Here is a 20,303-nt window from a genome sequence, read left to right on the forward strand (position 1 = left end):
GCACGGCCAGCAGGGCTGCTCGGTACCGCGGGAGCTGCCGGGACCGCAGCGTGGCCGGTACCGAGCAGCCGCCGCCGCCGCGGTCGGTGCTAGGGAAGCAGCCGGTACCGCCGGGGGGCTCGGTACCGCCGGGGGGCTCGGTACCGCGGAAGCAGCCCGGGATGGCCCGTGCTGTGCCGGCAGCCGGGATGGCCGGGAATGTGCAGGCGCTGCCCGGCCGGGATTGGCTGCGGGGAATGACGCCCAGCACAACAAAGGTGGAGTTGGAGAAATTCCATTTAAAAAAATTAAGAGAGAGAGAGAGAGAGAGAGAGAGAGGGAGAGAGGGAGAGAGAGAGAGGGAGAGGAGAGAAAGGGAGCGGAGGGAGGGAGGAGGGGAGGAAGCTGCCCCTCGCCCGCCCCGCCGGGCAGAGCCCCCCCCGCCGCCGTGTCCCGGGGCCGCGGGGCGGGCAGGAGCGCGGCCCCGCCGTGCCGTGGGGGCCCGGCTCGGCCCCCCTCCCCCCCCACCCCCGCTCCCCCCCGTTTTATTTTTATTTTTTTCCTCATCTCTCTTTTTTTTCCCCCCTATTTTTTTTATTTTTTTTTTCTTTATGCAAACGCCGGCCGAGGATTGTTGCACATGTAAGGAGATTTTTTTTTTTTTTCTTCCTCCCTTCCCCCCCCAACCCACCCCCCCCTCCTTTCCCTCCTCTTCTCCTTCCTCCTCCTCCTCCTCCTCTTTTTCTTCTCACCACAGTGTTGCAAAAGCAAAGAGCAATAAAAAACCCGGCGGAAAGCGGCGGCGGGGCGGCGGGGCTGGCGGGGAGATCCCGGCGGATCCCGGCGCGCTCAGCCCGGCTGATTGGAAGAGCGAACGCAGCGCCATGGAGGCGGGGGAAAGCGCGATCGTCTCTGCGGGGACTGGAGCGCGTCCACGCCCGGGGCCAGCGCTGCAGAGCTGGCCGCCGTTCAACCGCCGCTCCCCCGCCCCGGCCCCGCCGAGCGAGCCCCGAGCCCCCGCCGCCCCCCAAAGCGGCGGCCCCGCCGGTACGTGCCCGCGCCGGGGGAGCCGCCGCCGCCGTGCCCCGCCGCGCCGCGCCGTGCCCGCCGCCCGGGCTCGCCATTCGCCGCCGCGCCGCTCCGCCGGCGGGGCTGGAGGAGGCGCTTTGTTCCTCCCCGGGCTCCCGCTGCCGCCGCCGCCACCGCCGCGCTCCGGGCTCGGTAAGGCGCTCCGCCGCCGCTCCGACGGGATCGGGGAAGGGGTCGCGCCCACCAGAGCGATTTTTTTTTTAAAAAAGGTAGATAGATTGGTAAATATAAAAGAGAGAATATAGATTTTTTTTTTTTTTTTTTTAAAGAAAGGCTGGTTTCGCGCAGGCCCCGCGGGCAGGAAGCCGCCGCCGCCACCGCCGGGGCTCGCCCGCCTCGCCCGCCCGCGGGGGGCACCGCGCTGGGGCTCGGGGCGGGGGGCAGCGCCCGGCTCGGCGGCCCCGGTGTGCCCCCCCCTTCTCTCCCTCCTTTTTCCCTTCCCTTCCCTCTCCTCCTCCTCGCTCCCTCCCTCCTTCCCGCTCGCCTTCCCTCCCTCCTCCCCGGTGCCGCAGCTGGATTTCGGGGGCAGGCTTCCAGCGCTGCCCGCTTGTTTTTCCCGAGCCCGGGTGAGTCCCGCGCCGCGGCGGGAGCTGGGCGCCGCGCTCCGCCGGTGCGTGCCGGGGCTCGGCCGACCCCCCCCGCGCTTCATCTCCCCTTAGCCTCGCTTTATCCCCTCTTTACCCTTTTTTTCTCTTTATCTATATTTTTTCCTCCCCCTCTTTTTTTCTTCTTTTTTTTTTTTTTTTTTTTTTTTTTTTTTCCGCCTTTCCTCCCCTTCCCTTCCTTTCTTCCCTCCGGACCGGGAGCGGGGCTCCAGCCCCCCGCTGGGTGGGTGGGTGTTTGAGGGCTCGAGGAGGGGTCGCGGAGAGAAAAGAGGGGGGTAAGAAAGGCAGGAAAGGAAAGGAAAAACGAGGAAAGGAAAAGCGAGGAGGGGGCGGCGGTGGGGAAAGAGAGAAGGGGGGGAGGATCGGGTAGGAGCCGCTCCCCGGGGGTCGGTGCGGGGAGGTCGCGCTGCCCTCGCCCGGCTCGCTGCAGCTGCCCGGCCGCCCCCAGCCGGGCATCCCCGCCCCCCCTTCCCCCTCCTCCTCCTCCTCCTCCTTCTTCTCCTTCTCCTTCTTCTTCTTCCCCCAGCGGCTCCGGCGGCGGGGTTGGGGCTGCGGCGGCTCGGTTAGAGCTCCCCCCCACACCCCCCCCCCCCCTCCAACCTCCTCCCTCCTTCTTCCACCACCACCACCACCACCTCCTCCTCCTCCTCCTCCCCCTCAGCAGCCCGGAGAGGTGGGTTTGTCTCGGCTTTATAACCGCGGGTGGAGGGGAAGGAGCGGCGGGCGGAGGCGGGCGCAGCCCGGCCATTGTGTGCCGCGGCGGAGAGCGGCCGGTAACGACGGGGGGATGCGGGGGGGGATGCGGTCAGGGGGGGGATGAAGCAGCGCATCGCATCGCTCCGGGGCACCGGGGGTGCGGAGAGGGGCCGGGGGAGCGCTCCGCTCTCCCCTGGCCCCTCTCCGCACCCCCGGCCCCCCGAACTCGCCTTCCATTGTCTGCCCGGGTGTTGTTGGAGGGAAAGAAAAAAAAAAAAGGGGGGGGGGGGCTCAGCTCGCTGGCGCCCGGGTGGGAACCGGGGGCGGGGGAGGCGCCGCCGGGGCCGCCCGCGCTCGGTCCCACCCGGTTCCTGCTGCCTGGCGGAGGAGGAGACTGGAGCTGGCCGGCGGCGCAGGGCATGTGCGGGCTCCCCGCCTCCGCCCGCCGGCCCGGCCCCTTCCTCCCCCGCCTCCTCCTCCTCCTCGTCCTTCCCCCCTCCAGGCGCGGGATCCGGTTCCCCCCCCCCCCGCCTCCCCCGCGGGGGGATCCCGCACCCCCTCCCCGCGCCCCCCCCGGGGATCCCGGTGCGCGCGCACCGCCCCGCCCCGCCATCATCCCCCGGATCCCTCCCCCTGTCGCGATCCCGCCTTTCACGGCACCCCCGCACGCTGCCCCCTCCCCCGGTTGTGATCCCCCACCCCCGGGCGATCCCCGCTTTCACACCGCCCGGGGGGCTGGGCTTGATCCCACCCCGGGCGATCCCTCAGCCAGCCCCGGGGGTGGTCCTGGATCCGCCCCCCTTGGGGGTTGATCCAAGCCTGGAGCGGTTCCCCCCTTCCCTTCAGGGTTCCTCCTGCCCCGGGTGATCCTCCATCCCCCGCTGGTGGGGTCTGCACGCCCCTCATCCTCCTCCCCCAGGTGATCCCCGGGGTGATCCCCCGGCCACGCCGGCACCGATGTCCCTCAGGCGCTCCCGGATTTGTCCCCACGAGGGCTGGTCCCGGATTTGTCCCCACGAGGGCTGGCCCGGATTTGTCCCCACGAGGGCTGGCCCGGGTTTGTCCCCAGCAGGGCTGGTCCCGGGTTTGTCCCCACGAGGGCTGGCCCGGGTTTGTCCCCACAAAGCCTGGCCCGGATTTGTCCCCAGCAGGGCTGGCCCGGGTTTGTCCCCACAAGGGCTGACCCGGCCCCCGGGCCTGGCGGGGCCCGCAGCCCCTCGGTGCTTCCAGATTCCCCTCCCGGCTGCTGATCTCCCCCAAGGGCCAGCCCAGACCCTGCCTGGGGGTTCTGCACCCCGGGGCCGTCCTCCCCGCCCTCCCGGGGTGATCCTCCCTCAGACCCAGGGCCTGGTTCTCACAGACCCCCCCTCCTCCCCAGGGGACCCCCCCAAACCTGGATTCCCCCCGGGATCCCCCGGGCCTGGGGCCTGCTCCCCCCCGGCCCTGCGGCCTGTCCCTCAGGGGATGCCCTGAGGCCTCTGGCCCCATCTGCCCTCCAGGGCCTTCCCCAATGGAATCCCCAGCTGGGATCCCCCCAGGCTGCCATCCTGACACCCCCTCCCACAAAGTTTTGGGGTCTCTCTCCCTGAGTTATCCTTCCCCATGGAGCCATAAGATCCTTCCTAAGGGGGCCTGAGGGATCCTTCCCCTGGAGCCCCCCCTCTGTTGAAATACCTTTCTCCAGCTTGTTCTCCTCCCTTGGGAGACCTCTGAATCCTCCCGAGGTCCCCAAATGCTCCCTTGGATCTGGGGGACCCCTCTCTTCTCCAGGCATGTTCCCACCTCTGGGGAGGATTTTGCCGGATCTGTGGTGGGCCTTCCTTTGAAACCCCCATTTTGCAGTGTGGGGAATGAACTCCTTTAGAGAATATCCCTTGGAGCCCTCTTGACTCAGATTCTCTCGATCCCGGGTTTTTGCATCCCACCCACCCACCCCAGGGAGCCACCTTGAACCTGTCTCCTCTGGGATTTATTTGGATCCCTCAGATCCTACTGCCCACCTTGGTGACAAACCCCTGGACCCTTCTCCCCTGGCCGATGTGGGGCTCCCATCACCATCAAGGATTCCCCCTCCTGGAGCACTCCCCAAACCTCAGAAGTTTGGGTAGGGGGCGATTCCAGCACCTCATGCACCCACCGGGGAGTGCAGAGGATGGACGGATGCCTGGATCAAGCTCCCCCCACTCCCCGTTAGGAGTTGAGGGCCCCCCAGTCACGGTGGGGATGCCTAGCAGGCTTCTCCCTTTCCCTGCAGAGCCGTGCCGGAGTGATTTCGGGAAGAGGGTGAGGAGGGAGCCGGCGGGACCGTCCTGGGCACAGGCAGGTGGAGGATGAACGGCGAAGCTGAGTGCCCTGCAGACCTGGAAATGACAGCTCCCAAAAACCAAGGTGAGCCCCCGGCAGCCTCCCCAGCGTGCTGGTGATCCCAGAGGAATTCTGCTGCCACACTTAAAAATAATAATAATAATAAATAAACCTGAGAGCGGCCCTTTTCTCGGAGGGATGGAGGAGGAGAAGGGGTGGAGGAGGAGGAGGAGGGATGGAGGATCCGTGATTCCGGCTGCCAGCGGATCGAGGCGGGGGGGGGGAATCTGAGAACTCTGAGTTCTGATCCACACGGGGAACACGCACACACGTGTACGAGCACAGGGATTCCTGCTCCCGTGCACCAGCAGCTCCTTGGATGTTCTTTTGGGGGCCTGGAGTTTCGGGGGGGATTGGGAAGGGAGGGCTGGCACAGAGGTGCTGCCCTCCCTGCTCACATCTGGGCTGCATTAAAAGCTGAGCCGTTACCTTGGGCCTCCAGCTTCCAGACCCCAGCATGACATCAGAGCTTCAACTTTTATTGGAAAAGGGGCAGGAAAACAAGGGGAAAAAGAAAGATGTTTATTTAGGGCAGCTCGCAGGGCTCTGCTACTCCACCCCTCAAAAAACCCCCTGGGTCCCCCAAACCTCTGGAGCGCTGCCCAGCCCCTCACACCTGCCAGGTCCCCCCAGTTTTCCTCCTTCCTTGCTGCAGTCGGGGTTGTTGCCTCGAGCGAACCTGGCTGGAGCACGTGTCCTTCTCCGGGACTTTAGATGGATTTAATTACACCGGGGCAGCTTTCCTAATATAGACCCGGCCCGGCCGGTGCCAGGAGAGCCGGGATAAATCGGTCCCAGGGCACAGACAGCCCCATTCATCCTGCTGGGTGAACGCCGCGATTCCTGCCTTTTCCAGCGTGCCCCAGGTTGAGGGAGGGGGAACAGAGGGGTGGAGGGCTGAGTGTGGGGGTTCCTGTTGTCCTCACCCTGCTGCCAGCGAGGATTTGGGGATGTTTCCACTGGTTTTTAATGTGTTCCTTTGGGATGTGGTTATTCCGGCTGTCTGCCAGTGGGGGGTTCATGCAAGGCCAAAGGTCTCCGGGTGTTTTCAGCATTCGAGGGGGAAACTGAGGCACTGGGCTTGATGGGTCAGGTCTGGGGGTGTCTCCTTCCCTTCTCTGTCCCTTCTGGATTTTTGTGGCTGTGCTGCTTTTGGTAATTCCTCCTGATTTCTACAAGTAAAGTTGGCACCGGCTTCCCAGCCCTGTTCTGCCTCATTGGTCCTTGCCTGGGAGGCCTGGAAAGTGGATGGGGAAAACAGGAAAACAGAATCTGGGGCTGTGTTCTCCCTCCCTCAGCTCTATAGGGAATGGGGCTTTCCTATCTCTTTTGCCTCTTCGTGGTGTTTTGGGATGAAGCCAGGAGCATGGAGACACACCCGAAGCCACCAGGCCCTCACTTTCCAGGCAGAGGAAAGTCTCTCCCTCCATGTTAATCCCTGTTGAGGTCACTGTAGGGACCAGCTGGATCCTAAAATATTCCTGCCTTCACCCCCAACCAGGCTGGTCCAGGAGGGGAAATGGTGTGGGGGGTCACATCCTGGCTGTGCTCCAGTATGTCCTTTAACATCCCTTGTTTGGATTTGGGATTCTGGGGGATTTGTGCTTCCTCAGACCCCTGCAAGGGCAGGAGGTGGAGGTGGTTTGCCTCATGTTGAGGGAGAGCTGCAGCTGGATATTTCTGGGAGCTTGGTTTCATTCCTGGAGATGGAGGGAGAGATGCTCCACTCAGATCCATGATGAGCTACTCTGTCCCCATCTGTCTGTGTCCCACTGTCCCCATCTCATCAGGATCCTCTGTCCCACTGTCCCCATCTCTGGGGGTGCTCCATGTCCCATAGGCAGCTCCAAGCACCTCAGCCTTCACCTGGCAGAGATGTGAGGCAGAGAATGCCATGGAATCCCGGGTGCCCATCCCGGGATGAGGCAGCCAGGGCTGCGTGGGCGGGTGGCTTCGGGCTCTGCTCCTCCTCCAGCCCATCCCCAGGGAATTTTCCTTCCGCTCCCAGGCCCCACTGCATTCCCCAGGGCCACCCATGTTTGCAGAGCACCTTGGGCAGTGCTCCCCAGCTGGCGTGGAAGCTCGGAGCAGGCAGGAATTCCCCTGGCAAGGAAGCAGCCCTGAGGTTGGGGCTAGCTGAGGCGTTCAGGGCTGGGATATCCTGCCCCAGCACGGTGCTGCTGCCTGGCCTGGCCTCACGGTCGCTCCAGGCTCTCCAGCTTTACCACGTGCCCATGCCACCATTCCAGCAGAGTGTTCCTGTGGGAGCTGGGGATGCTCCTCCCAGCAGCCTGGGGGATGTTGGGGTGACATGAACACCATCCCTGCACTGTCAGGGACCCCTCTGTGGGACCGGGGGTGCTGTGCCAGGCTCTGCCCTCCCCCACTTTGTGGTCTGGGAGCTTTGACCTTGGCAGAGGTCACCGTGGAGCTGGGCCCAGGTGATTGCAAAGCTCTCAGAGGTGCAGGAAAAGCAACGCTGAGGTTTCCCAGTTGCTTTGGACACATCTTTTCCAATTAGAAAGTGGTTTCCCTGCTTCCTGCTTGACTGGAGAGCTCGCTGCTCCCATGTCACTCTGGGGTAGGAAATAGCCCCGTGCTCCCGTGCAGCAGAGCCATCCCTTATCTGATGGTTTTCTGGGATGAGCGAGTCTCTCTGGTTTGCACCGAGTGGAATTTCTAGCTTTGCCCGGATTGTTTTGGCCCATAGAAAGTTGCTCGAGGGTGATGGAAACAGCCACGTCCCTTTGATCTTTAATCTCGAGAGGCAGCATGTGGAGATTACGTGTCCTGGCGTGCGGGCCGGAGCGGCACGGCGGGAGCTGCAGTCCCGGGATCCTGCCGGGAAGGGAAGGGAAGGGAAGGGAAGGGAAGGGAAGGGGAGGGAAGGGAAGGGAAGGGAAAGGAAAAGGCTTCCTGGCCCTGGCTGATGCCATTTCTCACTGCTCAGACCGCTGGTCGCAGGAGGACATGCTGACCCTCCTGGAGTGCATGAAGAACAACCTGCCCTCCAACGACGGGAGCAAGTTCAAAACCACTGAGTCCCACCTGGACTGGGAAAAAGTGGCTTTCAAGGACTTCTCAGGGGAGATGTGCAAGATGAAGTGGATGGAGATCTCTAATGAGGTAATTAATAGCACATGGGTCTTCGTGGGGGCTTTGTGACAGGGATCACTCATTTTTGGGGTGGCATTACAAAACCCACTGGGTTTCTGCTGTGCTGGAATCTGCCCTGTCCCCTGCTCAAGTCTTTTGTCTCTTCATTTCCTGCACAGGTGAGGAAATTCCGGACCCTCACAGAGCTCATTATGGACGCTGAAGAACACGTGAAGAATCCTTACAAAGGCAAAAAGCTCAAGGTATTGGGCAGGACTTAGGCTCAGTCCCTGTAGGGTGACCCCACACTTGCCCAGGATGGGGGTCTGTCACCCCTGTGGCACCTCAGATCCCCGTGGCTCTGCCATGGGAGCCCCTGCCAGCCCCTCACTGCCTGTGATCCTGGTGTCCAGCTGCCCCAGGCTCTGGAGGCCGTGGTGCTGGGCCTGGGCCAACTCCTGGGTACATTTAATATGGCTGGCTGTACTGCTGGCAGCCTGCAGCCAAGTTTAGCTGCAGAGGGGCCGGGAGCTGCTGTCCTTCCTATTCCTGGCCTGCCTGGATGGTCCATCCCTGGGAGCTGGGTCCCATCCCCTCCTCCTGTCCCAGTGTCCCCTCTTGCTCTGTGCTGACAGCTCTGGATGGTTGGAGGCTGCTCCCAAGGTTCCCAGCCATGGGATGCTGCAGTTCCTTGGGGAGCCCTTGTTCCCAGCAGTTTCCCCCTCCTTGCCTGCCGTGCCTGGATCACCAGCAGGGCTGGATGGAGGCAGGTGCCCCCAGGACTGGGCAGCCTTGGGTTTGGTGGTGCTGCCAGCTCCATGCTCAGTGTCCTCCCCTCTGCTGTCTCCCCAGAAACACCCCGACTTCCCCAAGAAGCCCCTGACTCCCTATTTCCGCTTCTTCATGGAGAAGCGAGCCAAATACGCCAAGCTTCACCCCGAAATGAGCAACCTGGATCTCACCAAGATCCTGTCCAAGAAATACAAGGAGCTTCCCGAGAAGAAAAAGGTATGGAGGGGGGTCAGCAAGCCCCTTCCCACCATGTGCCTCTGTGCTGGGCTCTGCTCAGCTCTTCCAGTAAAACCAGCAGAGCTCAAGCTCTGCCTGGCTTAGCCCTGCTCTCGATGGGACAAGCCAGCTGTTCCTTTAGTCCTGTCAGACCTGTAAGACTTCCTTGGCTTTTCCTGTCCTGGTTCCCAGGATCTGTGGGGTGGAGGCTGGTTGGGTCTGTCCGTGTGTCCGACTCTTCCCGACAGACCTGGATGGTGGCTTTGCCCTTGGGTGGATCTGTGTTTAATGCCAGGGTTGAGGCACACACCCGTCTGTGCCACCCTGACCAGGCAAGGGACACAGGGACAGGCTCTGGGAGATGCTGGGAGCAGAGATCTGCCCACCTTGGGATGCCAGAGCCTGGGCAGGGCTTCGAGGGGGGGCCCAACTTTCACTCTGAGGTGTCCAGGAAAAATCCAGGGCACAAAATCCTGCTGTGCCCTTTCCCAGAGCTGCTGGGGTACCCAGAGAGGGGATCCAGCTGCTGGGTCTCAGGCAGGCTGGAAACCCTCTGCAGGAGCGTTCTGTGGGCTGGGGAGCCCTTGAGTCCCTCTTGGGATGGTGGCATGCCCAGCCAGCTCGATAGGGATGTTTCCTCCTGCCCGTTCCTGGTGCTGACGTCCCTCTCCACCTCCGTGGTGGCTTTGTGTCCCCAGATGAAATACATCCAGGACTTCCAGCGAGAGAAGCAGGAGTTTGAGAGGAACTTGGCAAGGTTCAGGTGAGCAGGCAACCCCTCCCCTCCATATTTCCCCAGGCCCCTCCAGGCACATACAGGTTCCCCTCCTGTGCATAGCTCAGGATGGGCTTTTGTCTTGAAGAGAAGAGGGAATTCAGCAAAGAGAGCAAGGCAAAGGTGTCTGAGAGCATTCCTCCAGCTGAGAGACTGGATGAGGGAGAGAGTGGAGGACCAGCCATGCTCTGGGGGTCAGGGTCTGCGAGGTGGGCACAGGAGCCCTGCCACCAGCACTGACAAAAGCTGGAGTGTCCCCCCAGTCACTTCAGACCTTCCCCTTGGATGTGATTGCTGTGATCCAGGTGGATCCTGGCGTTCCCAATGACCTGCTGCTGCTCCAGGGTTGCAGCCGAGCCCAGGGATGCCTGTAGCCAGTGCTCCCCAAGGAGGGACAAACTTAAATCTCTCCCAAAACCCTCCTGCTCTTTTTGGGGACCCCCCAGTCCCTGAGCCCGTGGAGGCTCAGCCTTGCAGTGACAGTCACCCCTTAGCAGGCAGGTTTAGGGGTGCTCTCCTTGCCTCTGCCACCTCCCTGACACTGTCCCTTCCCCACCTCCCTGCCTGCTGAAGGGAAGACCACCCGGATCTCATCCAGAACGCCAAGAAATCCGACGTCCCCGAAAAGCCCAAGACCCCCCAGCAGCTGTGGTACAACCACGAGAAGAAGATCTACCTGAAAGTGCGTCCAGATGTGAGTACGGTGGGTGGGAGTGAGTGCGAGTGTGAGTGCTGGGGGGTCCTGGACCCCGCTGCTGGGGGCAGGAGGGGGAAGGGAGAGAAGCCTTTTAGGGGTCGGGATGGAGGACACCGCTAGGAGCTCCTGGACCCAGGTAAGGAGGGGCTCTGCACACCTGGAAGAGGCTCAGGGATCCAGCCCCCACTTTTTGCCAGGAAGGGGTGACCACAGCCTGAGTCAGGGCAGGACAGGATTCCAGCACAGACATTCACCTCTGGCCATGCCCCCCACTCCCACACACGCCCACGGCTCCCAGCCACTCCATGCCGGGTGCCATCAGGCCCCACCAGGCCACGCCATTTTTTTGCCATTTTTTTGCCATTTTTTCATATTTTTTCATTCCTTTTTTTTTTTTTTTTTTCTTTTTGGATTTTACCCCTCTGCCCTCACCTCTGGCTTTGGGTTTTCAGGCCACCACGAAGGAGGTGAAAGAGTCGCTGGGCAAGCAGTGGTCTCAACTCTCGGATAAAAAGAGGCTGAAATGGATTCATAAGGCCCTGGAACAGCGGAAGGAGTACGAGGTAGGGAGCAGCCCCGCCCTGTCCCCTCCACAACGTCCCAGCATTCACTCTGCATCCCAGCCCTGCGGGGCCTGTCCCAAGAGCCAGCGTGGGGGTTCAGGCAGGTCCTGGCAGGTCCCTAGTGAGTCTGAGCCCTGCCTCTCCAGCCGTGTGTGGAGCAGGCAGCAGCATCCCCAGGCACAGGATTAGGGCAATGGTTGGCTTCTCTCTCCTCCTCCTCCGGCCCCACAGGCAGGGCTGGCAGCCCCTCTGACTGCTCTCTGTTCCCCACAGGAGATCATGAGGGATTACATCCAGAAGCACCCGGAGCTGAACATCAGTGAGGAGGGAATCACCCGCTCCACCCTCACCAAGGCCGAGCGGCAGCTCAAGGACAAGTTCGACGGACGACCCACGAAGCCACCCCCGTGAGTCCTGCCCCTCCTGCAGCCACGGCCTGGCTCCATGCTGGGTCCTGCCCGTGAGGAAACTGGACTGTGCTGGGCCTGGGGAGCCCAGATAACCTCTGGGAGCACAGACATGCCAGGGTTAGATGGGATTTATAGGATACATTTCTTCAAGCCTGGGAACAGGCTGTCCAGGGCAGTGCTGGAGTCACCATCCCTGGAAGTGTTCAAAAAGTGTGGATGTGGCACTTGAGCACGATTTAGTGGTGGGCTCGGCAGTGTTAGTTAATGGTTGGATTAATGATCTTAGAGGGCCTTTCCAGCCTTAATGATTACATGATTCTGTGACGAACCCTTTAAGCCAGTCCTTAAATATACATCAAATACACATATTGGGGAGAATCTGAGTGATACTCTGGCTTTAGGGGATGATCCATCACGCAGCTGCCCTAATACACAGGCACGTCACTTCCTTGCCTGGTGCAGCCCAGCTGGGGGGTTTTGGGGAGGCTTTTAGCACCAACCCAGTTCTACAGGGGCAGGTTTTCCCTAACACTGGATCCCCCTGTGGGTTTTTCAGGAATAGCTACTCCCTGTACTGTGCAGAGCTGATGGCAAACATGAAAGATGTGCCCAGCACGGAGCGGATGGTGCTGTGCAGCCAGCAGTGGAAGCTGCTCTCCCAGAAGGAAAAGGACGCCTACCACAAAAAGTGTGACCAGGTGAGCGGCTGAGGATGGACAGGTGGGGGGGAGAGGCAGGTGGGCACCAGTTCTGTGGGAAAGAAGCAGTGGGATGGGAGAGTCTGGGCTACAAACATCCCAGGAAACAAATCCCTCACCTTTCCTCAGTCCCTGTGCCAGTTGGCATCACTGATTCCGAGGCCCTTGGTCACCTCCCTTGGTCCTGTCTCCTGTGTGGGACAAACACATGATCCAGCTGGAGGGTGCCAAGGGATTGAGGCTGGGGCAGGGGCTGCAAGGGGCAGGGATGGAGTGAGGGATCTCTTGTGTAACCACACATCTCATCCCCCTCCAGAAAAAGAAAGATTACGAGATCGAGCTGCTCCGCTTCCTGGAGGTGAGTGATGAGGGGGTGCTCAGCCATCAGGTGCTGCAGATCCCAAATCTGGGAATGGGGAACTCTGCCCAGGGACTGGGATGGCTTAAGTGGGGGGCTGCCCTCTCTGCTCCCCCAAAACATGTCTGAGCCCAGTGGATGCTGTGCAGATGGTTGCACATAACCTTGACCTTCCAGCTGTCCTAATGCCTGACCCCAGCGTCTTCCAGCTGAGCACTGGGAGGTGAGGAGAGCTGGGGTGAGCAGAGGACTGGAGCTGGAGAGGAGGGTGCTCAGTGGCTGTGGCTGTGCAGCCTCTCACTTCCTTCCCTGGCTGGGGCGTGGGCGGGGGAGGCACCGAGGCCACCCCGGCACCGTCCCCGGGCGGATGTGACATGGCCCCAGCTGCAGCTGCAGGGCTACGGGGTGGAAAACCCAGGGGTGTGCCCGGATCCAGACACCTGCCCACCTGCTTTCACTGAGAAATGGCTGAGCTGGGGGAGAGGGACACTGCCCAGATAGGGGGTGACAGCATGGGAACCCCCAGGCTGCACATGTGCAGTTCCAGATGCTGGTCCTGACTGGGACAGGGTTTAGATCAGGACACCCAAGTGCATTAATTCCCCTTCCCCAGAATCCCTGTTCCCCAATTGCCTCAAAGCCTCATTAGCACTGGGCTGTCTAACGATGCCTCTCCTGCTGTGCCACGCAGAGCCTGCCCGAGGAGGAGCAGCAGCGAGTGCTGGGCGAGGAGAAGATGCTGGGCAGTAACCGGAAAGGGGCGACGAGTCCTGCATCCAAAAAATCCTCACCAGAGACCGGCAAGGTGGGAGCGGCCCCGGCAGGGATGGGGCAGCACCTGCCAGAGGCTTGGGATAGGGTCGTGCATCTCAAGGGGCTTTGAGGGCTTTGGTCCCTGCGTGGGCTCGCCCCCCTGACAGCCCCGTGTGCCCCCTCAGGCCAGCTCAGAGAAGCCCAAGAGGCCAATCTCGGCCATGTTCATCTTCTCGGAGGAGAAGCGGAAGCAGCTGCAGGAGGAGCGGCCGGAGCTGTCGGAGAGCGAGCTGACCCGGCTCCTGGCCCGCATGTGGAACGACCTCTCCGAGAAGAAGAAGGTTGGTTCCATCATATTCCTCCTCCATCCCCATCTCCACTGCTCCTGTGGGGGCAGTCTGGGGGATGCTCCTGTCCTTGTCCTGCCCCTGGAGCATCACAGTGACCTGTCACACAGGTGCCAATGTCAGCACCGAGGGGCAGCACTGGTGCCTCCCCCTCTCATCACCTTGGAGGGGTCAAAACCCACCAGACAAAGAAACCTCAGAGGGCCCTTGAGCCTCAGTTTTAAGGCTTGGGTGGTTTTCCTGATGGGGAGAGTCCCGAGATGGGGTTGGGGCTGTCAGTGCTGGGGGAGCTCCAGTGTCCCGTGGTGTTTGGGGGCTGTGTCCCCCTCACCCCGTGCCCCCCTCACCCCGTGCCCCCTGCCCAGGCCAAGTACAAGGCACGGGAGGCAGCAATGAAGGCGCAGTCAGAGAAGAAGCACAGCTCGGATAAAGAGGAGCGTGGGAAGCTGCCAGAGTCTCCCAAAACTGCCGAGGAGATCTGGCAACAGAGCGTCATCGGGGACTACCTGGCTCGTTTCAAGGTGAGGAGCGGGCTGGGAAAGGGGCTGGAGAATTCCCAGGTACTGGGTACTGGCTCTCACAGCTGAGTTTGGGCTGGGAGCTGTGGGGAGGATGGGGGTCATGGGGGGAACGGTGCCCCAGCAGCAGCACCTCAATGTCCCGGGGTTTTTGGGTGCACCTGATGCATCGTGGTGGTTCTGTCCCACAGAACGACCGGGGCAAAGCGCTGAAGGCCATGGAGGCCACTTGGAACAACATGGAGAAGAAAGAGAAGCTGATGTGGATCAAGAAGGCAGCAGAGGATCAGAAGCGATACGAGGTGGGTCTCTGCCCTGTCCTGTCCCTCGCTGTGTCCCTCAGCCAGCACTGCCCCTCTCCCTGACCCTCTGTCTCTCCTGTGGCTCAGAGGGAGCTGAGCGAGATGCGGGCCCCTCCGTGCTCCACCAACTCCACCAAGAAAATGAAATTCCAGGGAGAGCCGAAGAAACCCCCCATGTGAGTACCTGGGTGTGAAGAATTGGCTGTGCTGGTGGGAAGAGCCTGGAACAAGAGATGGGAGGGTGGGCTGGGCCTTGGTGTGGCTGGACGGGGGTTATGGACGCTTGGGATGTCTGTGCCCGCTGTCCCAGCCCGGTCCCTGTGCTCTCCCTCTGCAGGAACGGTTATCAGAAGTTCTCCCAGGAGCTCCTGTCCAACGGGGAGCTGAACCACCTCCCTCTGAAGGAGAGGATGGTGGAGATCGGCAGCCGCTGGCAGCGCATCTCCCAGGGCCAGAAGGACCACTACAAAAAACTGGCAGAGGAGCAGCAGAAACAGTACAAGGTGCACCTCGACATCTGGCTCAAGGTGGGTGCTGGATCCTGGTGCCTGGTGGGAGACTCTGGGATCCCTTGGTTTTGGGGCTGATGCTTGGCGTGGTCTCTGTTCCCATCCCTCCTCCGGAAATCACCGAGACCGTTTTTTGACATTTTGTAACTTAAAAGGATAAAAGTTACATACATGAGGGGGCCGTGCCCTGTGCTGGAGCCCTTCCCTGCTCCATCCCCTGTTCTGTTCCGTGCTCACCCATCCCTGACTGTGTCCCTGTCCCCACAGAGCCTCTCGCCCCAGGAGAGGGCTGCCTACAAGGAACACATTTCCAACGTGAGTATCCACGTGGCACTGCTGTGCTGGGATCCCAGGAGGTTGGGAGTGGGATGGGGTTGCCAGGGGCTTGAGATTGGGCTAGAGAACTTGGGGGCTTGGGGCAGGGTCAGTCTTGGGTGAGGTTTGGATGTGCCACGCTCCAGAGAGCCCCTCCAGTGGGGATTTATCCCCATGGCAGCTCAGCAGTGGGATTTCCTCTGGGCTGGACACTGGGAAGGAGCTGAACTTGAACCCTAAAGGGTTTGGTTTTGTTCCCACAGAAACGCAAGAGCATAGGGAAGATCCGGGGTCCCAACCCCAAGATGAAGCCCACGATGCAGTCCAAGTCGGTGAGTGACTCCCTGGGGAGAGAGTCAGGGGGGTCCTGCACCCCTTGTGTGAGGCATCCCTTGTGCTTCCATCTGCCTGCCCTGTCCTCGACACCATAAACTTCCCCCAAATCCCCGCTCAGAACCCACCCAGGTGGGATCTTGACCCCTGGTACCCGCTCAGGGACCCTTTTTGGTGCAGTTCTCGGTATAATGGGGAAAGGTGTGGGGTTGGGAATCCCCTGACGTGCTCAGTGGGTGGAGGAACCCAAAGGGGCATTGTCAAGGATGGGGTGGGAGCTGCACCCATGGGTGTGGAGGTCCAAGGATTCACCAAGGCCCTCCTGTCCTGCAGGAGTCAGAGGACGATGACGAGGAGGAAGAGGAGGAGGAAGACGACGATGAAGATGAGGATGACGATGACGACAACGGTGACTCGTCAGAGGAAGGCGGCGACTCCTCGGAGTCCAGCAGCGAGGAGGAGAGCGAGGACGGGGACGAGGTGAGGCCGTGGCACGGGGAGGGCACGGGGCCCCCCTCACCCTCCCCCGGGCTGGGGGGCACCCGCCGCCGGGCTCAGATAGATCCAGGAGGAGCCCCCGGGGAGCAGGGGGACACGGGGAGGAGAAGGGGAGCAGGATCCCCCCCCCCGGTGCTCCGGGGAGGGCACGAGGAGCAGCCGCGGGGCGTAGGGGGGGTGTGCAGAGCCCCCAGTGAGCAGAGAAAAATCTCCTGTCTTTTTCCTGGTGGAGATACTGAGTCTGGTCTCGGCTCCGTTTGCGCCAGTGTGAATGCCGAGTAAGTCACCAGAGTCAAAGCTTTACACCGGTGCAACTGAAATCAGACTATGCTGGATGGCGCTGGGGCCAGAAACCGTGTCCGTGCCTTGTGCTCGCCACCGGACAGGTGAGGTGTTTCCACCCCCTCGCTGGTCTCAGCTCACGCCTCTTCCTTCCCTGGCTTTAGAGGGGGGAAACTGAGGCACGAGGCGGGTCGGGTCGCCTCCCTCGGATCGTGTAGCGAGGCAGTGGCAGAGGTGAGGGCACGTCCCCCCCAGCAGCCGAGCTGAGCCCTTGCAAACTCACTCCTGGCTCCTGCCCCGCTCCTTCCTCCTCCTCCTCCTGCAGCCCCAGATCCCCGGGGGCAGCGGTGGCAGGGTGGGGGTCACACACCCGGGGAGGGTGAGCAGGGGACAAGGAGGTGACAATGGACTAACCCCACCCTGACCTCCCCCTCCTCTCTGCCACCTCCCTCCCAGAACGACGAGGATGATGAGGACGATGAGGATGAGGATGAGGATGACAACGACTCTGAGGGCAGCAGCAGTTCCTCCTCCTCCTCGGGGGACTCCTCCGACTCCGACTCCAACTGATCGGCCAAGCTCTTCGTAAAGTCGTTTGGTTTCTCGGTTTCGGTCCCAAATCCCCCCTGCAGCCCCTCAGAATCCTTCCTCCTCTTCCTCCTGCCCCCCCGTGGGACCCCCAACGCGGGGAGCGGGGGCCGGGGGGACCCCTCCGCCGAGCTCACACTACGGAGGGGGATCAGGGGCTGCTTCCCCCAGGCTGGGGGGCGAGGAGAGAGCCCCCCACCCCTGCCCCCCGCTTTACTCCCGAGGGGAAGCGATTTTTTTTTTGGAATTTCATTCTTTCCAGGGGGGTGTTTCTCCATCCCTACCCCCATAACCCCCTCGCTACCAGCTCTGGACTTTCTAGAAAGAGAAGAAAAACACACAGGAAAAAAAAAAAAAAAAAAAAAAAGAAAGAAAGAAACAAACCAACAACACCCCCCCACCACCTTTTTTTTAATTAAAAAATCCCAGAAATGGGAAGAAAATCCCCCTCGCCCCTCCGGCAGCGGGCGCGGAGCACGAGCCGAGGGGCTCAGGACTCAGCCGATGGGACAATGCCTCCTTGCGACCCCCCCCTTCCCTCTGCGCACCCCCTGAACCCTTGGGGGTCCTCCCCACCCCCCCAAAAAAAAAACCCCTTGTACAGTCTGGAAGCTGCCCCGGGAGCTGCCCGGGAACTCCACATCCACGGCACTTGGGAGCGGCGGGCCCGGGGCGGTGCCCGGTGGTGGCCCGGGCGTGTCCCCGGGCGTGTCCCCGGGCGTGTCCCCGGTCGGGGGGGGGGTGGCAGTGGCGTGGGGGGGTGTGGGTGTGTGTGTGAACGTGTGAGTGTGTGTGGGGGGGGCACCGGGGCCGCCCCCGCCCGGGGCCGGCGGCTCAGCGTGACCAAGGGGGGGCGCGGGGTCCCCCCGCTCTGTTGTCGGTGGTTGTTGTGCCGTTGTATTTTATTTTAAAATTTTTTTTTTTTTTTGCTTTGTTTTTTTTTTTTTTTTTCCTTTTTATAAAACAAGAAAGATCCATCTTTTATTTTTCATTTCCCCCCTCCCCGTTTCTCCCCCTGCCCCTTTTCCTTGCCTTCCTCCTCCCCCCTCACCGCCCCATTTTCCTCTCTGTCTTTGGTGAAGCTGCTCCTCTCCCTTCTCCAAATCCTGGGGGGGAAGCACAGCTCCCCTTGCCCAGTCAATCCCAGTCACCACCAGTTCATGTCCCCCCCGGGGGGGTCTCACCTGCCCCCGGGCCATGCTGTAAATATTGGTGTGGTTTGGGTTTATTTTGGGGGGTCGATGCCCCCTCCCCGGGAGGGGGATGGGGCCGTGGGGACCGGGGTGGGTGCATGGGGGGCCTGTCAGGGGCCCCCCCTTTTTTTAAGCAGACACGAGCACCAGCAATCCCACGGCACCTCCCTGCAGGGTTCTGTCCCCCCACCCCATGTCACCCCCCAAAACCCACCCGGTGTCACTGGGGACCCCCCCAGACCCCCACTGTAATTGGGGGGGGGGCTCAAGCTTTGTTCTTTCTGCCCCCCCACCCCCGTCCTGTCCCTGGAGAGGAGCTGGGCTGGGGGACAGGATTTGGGGTCCCCAGAGAAGGGGATGGGGGATTTGGGGGTGTTTTTCTCTCTAGGGCTGTCGTTTAGCCATTTTTCCCTTCACCCAAATCTCCGCAGGGCTGGGGGGGGCAGGAGGGGGGGCCCTGCTGCAGATTTGGGTTTTTGGGGGGACTCGCCCCCCCCCCCCCCAGCTTTGCTGCTCTCAGCACCCCAAATCCACCCCCCCGCAAAGACACTGGGGACCCCCTCCGTGCTGAGGGGGAGCTGGGGGCAGCACCCCTCGTCCTGGCCTCAGTGTGGGCTGAGAAAACACCATTTCGGGCAAACTGACCCCAAAGCTGGGGAAGGGGGAGAACCCGGGTGCTCCCGCACGGACAATCCCCCCGTGTCCCCCCGGGACCGGGGCCCCGAAGAGAACCCAGATGGTGTCGTCCCCCCCCCCCTTTCCCAATGTCTGTCTGTCCGTCCCTCTGTTTCCCCTTCCCGCTTACCCCAATCCCTTTGGGATTTTCCTTTCATTTTCTTCCCAATTTTTAATCGCCGCCCCACCCAAAATCCCCTAAGGGGAAACCCCCCCCCCCATCCCTTTTTTTCTGCTGAATGTACCCAGCACTGTCGTGTTTTAGTGGATGTGTTTTTAGTACAAAAAAAAAGACAAAAAAAAAAAAATTAAACCCCCACCTTTTTTTCCCCCCACCTTTTTTTCTGTTAAAAAAAAAAAAAAAGGTAAAAAAAAAAAAAAGAAATAATAAAAAAGAAAAATTCTTACAGCGCCGACAGTTTGGGACGGGGGGGAAAGACGTTTGCGCTGCAAGAGAATTCCTGAGTGCATTTTGGCACTGCCACAAAATCCCGGGATCCTTTAGATGGAAGTTCTTGTGAATTACGTTAAAAAAAAAAGGCAAAAAAACACCAAAAAAAAAAAAAAAGGATAAAAAAAAATCATCTTTTTTTTCTAATATTTAAAGAGTGTTTTTGTAGGTTTAAAAAAAAGACAAAAAAAAAAAGGAAAAAAAAAAAAAAAGAAAAATAATAATAATCCCGACTCGGAATTTGTACGGCTGAGCGGGATGCGGGGGTTGCGTCCCCGGTTTCCCGGTTTGCTTGGGGTTTCGGTTCTTTTTGTTTTGTTTTGTTTATTTTTGAGTTTTTTGGGGTTTTTTTGTTTTTCCTTTTTTTTTCTTTTTTTTTTTTTTTTTTTTTGTATAATAAAGTGAAAAATAATGTTTCTGTTCTCATGTCATTACTATAAAAAATAAAACTTTAGGAAAAAAAAAAAAAAAAGGACAAGTGTGAGGAGTGTTTTTGCTCCCTCCTGTGGGATCCACTTTGGGGGGATCCGCAGTGGATGGGGAATCCCTGGGTGGGGGATCCAGGGAAGGGGGAACCACACGGACCTGTGGGAACGGGGAGGGCACCGGGAGTGGGATCGGGGGGACACCGAGAGTGCGCGGGGGTCGGGGCTGCGGGGTCCCTGCCGAGGGTTCTGGGGTTCCAGAGGTGCGGGGTTCTGGGGGTTTTGAGGGATTTTGGGGATTTTGGGGGGATTTTGGGGTGCCTTTTTTTGGGGCGCGCGGTCTCTTCCGAGGGTCCCCGCCAGGCCCCGCCCCTTCCAGGCCCCGCCCCCTCGTGCCCCGCCCTCTCTGGCCCCGCCCCGCCCCTCCCCCGCGCCTCTGACGGGGCCCCGCGCGGCGCCGGCGGCTCCGGCCCCGCTCCCATTGGCCGCGGCCCCTGACGGCGCCTCCCCATTGGCCGAGGCCGCGGGGGCGGGGCCGGGCCGTGCGCGCGCCGGGCGCACCGCCCCGCCCCTCCCTCACCCCCCTCACCCCCCTCGGCCGCCGCCGCCGCCGCCGGGCGGAGGCACCGCCAGGCCCGGCCCGGCCTCTCCGTCCGCTCGGCCCGGCCCCGCACCGGCCCCGCACCGGCCCCGCACCGGCCCCGACCATGGCGAGTCGCCGCCGGGCCCCGCGCCGGAGCGGCGGGGGGCGCTGAGCCGGCCCCGCCCCGGCCCCG

At 61.1% G+C, this 20,303-nt stretch overlaps 1 protein-coding gene across 9 annotated transcripts; it reads left to right on the forward strand.

The window, feature by feature from the left end:
- The first annotated feature begins 602 nt into the window (after positions 1-602).
- On the forward strand, positions 603-19,518 carry UBTF (upstream binding transcription factor). 9 transcript variants are annotated; one of them, XM_014889449.2, is made up of 22 exons: positions 1,259-1,277; positions 4,624-4,757; positions 7,684-7,859; positions 8,009-8,092; positions 8,682-8,837; positions 9,536-9,600; positions 10,186-10,315; positions 10,762-10,872; positions 11,146-11,279; positions 11,839-11,980; positions 12,297-12,338; positions 13,030-13,143; positions 13,277-13,432; positions 13,804-13,959; positions 14,148-14,258; positions 14,346-14,434; positions 14,596-14,785; positions 15,035-15,082; positions 15,346-15,414; positions 15,749-15,895; positions 16,180-16,299; positions 16,652-19,518. In XM_014889449.2, the coding sequence occupies exons 2-22, from the start codon at positions 4,700-4,702 to the stop codon at positions 16,763-16,765; spliced, it is 2,412 nt and encodes an 803-aa protein (XP_014744935.1). In that variant the 5' UTR covers positions 1,259-1,277; positions 4,624-4,699; the 3' UTR covers positions 16,766-19,518. The 9 variants fall into 9 exon arrangements, with proteins under 9 accessions (XP_088035637.1, XP_014744935.1, XP_014744941.1 ...); XM_088179511.1 differs by lacking the exons at positions 1,259-1,277; positions 16,652-19,518 and adding an exon at positions 603-621 and having other exon boundaries at positions 16,180-16,594; XM_014889455.2 differs by lacking the exon at positions 16,180-16,299.
- Positions 19,519-20,303: the final 785 nt, after the last annotated feature.

This window comes from Sturnus vulgaris, chromosome 27 (genome assembly GCF_052056855.1).
Source record: "Sturnus vulgaris isolate bStuVul1 chromosome 27, bStuVul1.hap1, whole genome shotgun sequence".
Lineage (NCBI taxonomy): Eukaryota > Metazoa > Chordata > Aves > Passeriformes > Sturnidae > Sturnus > Sturnus vulgaris.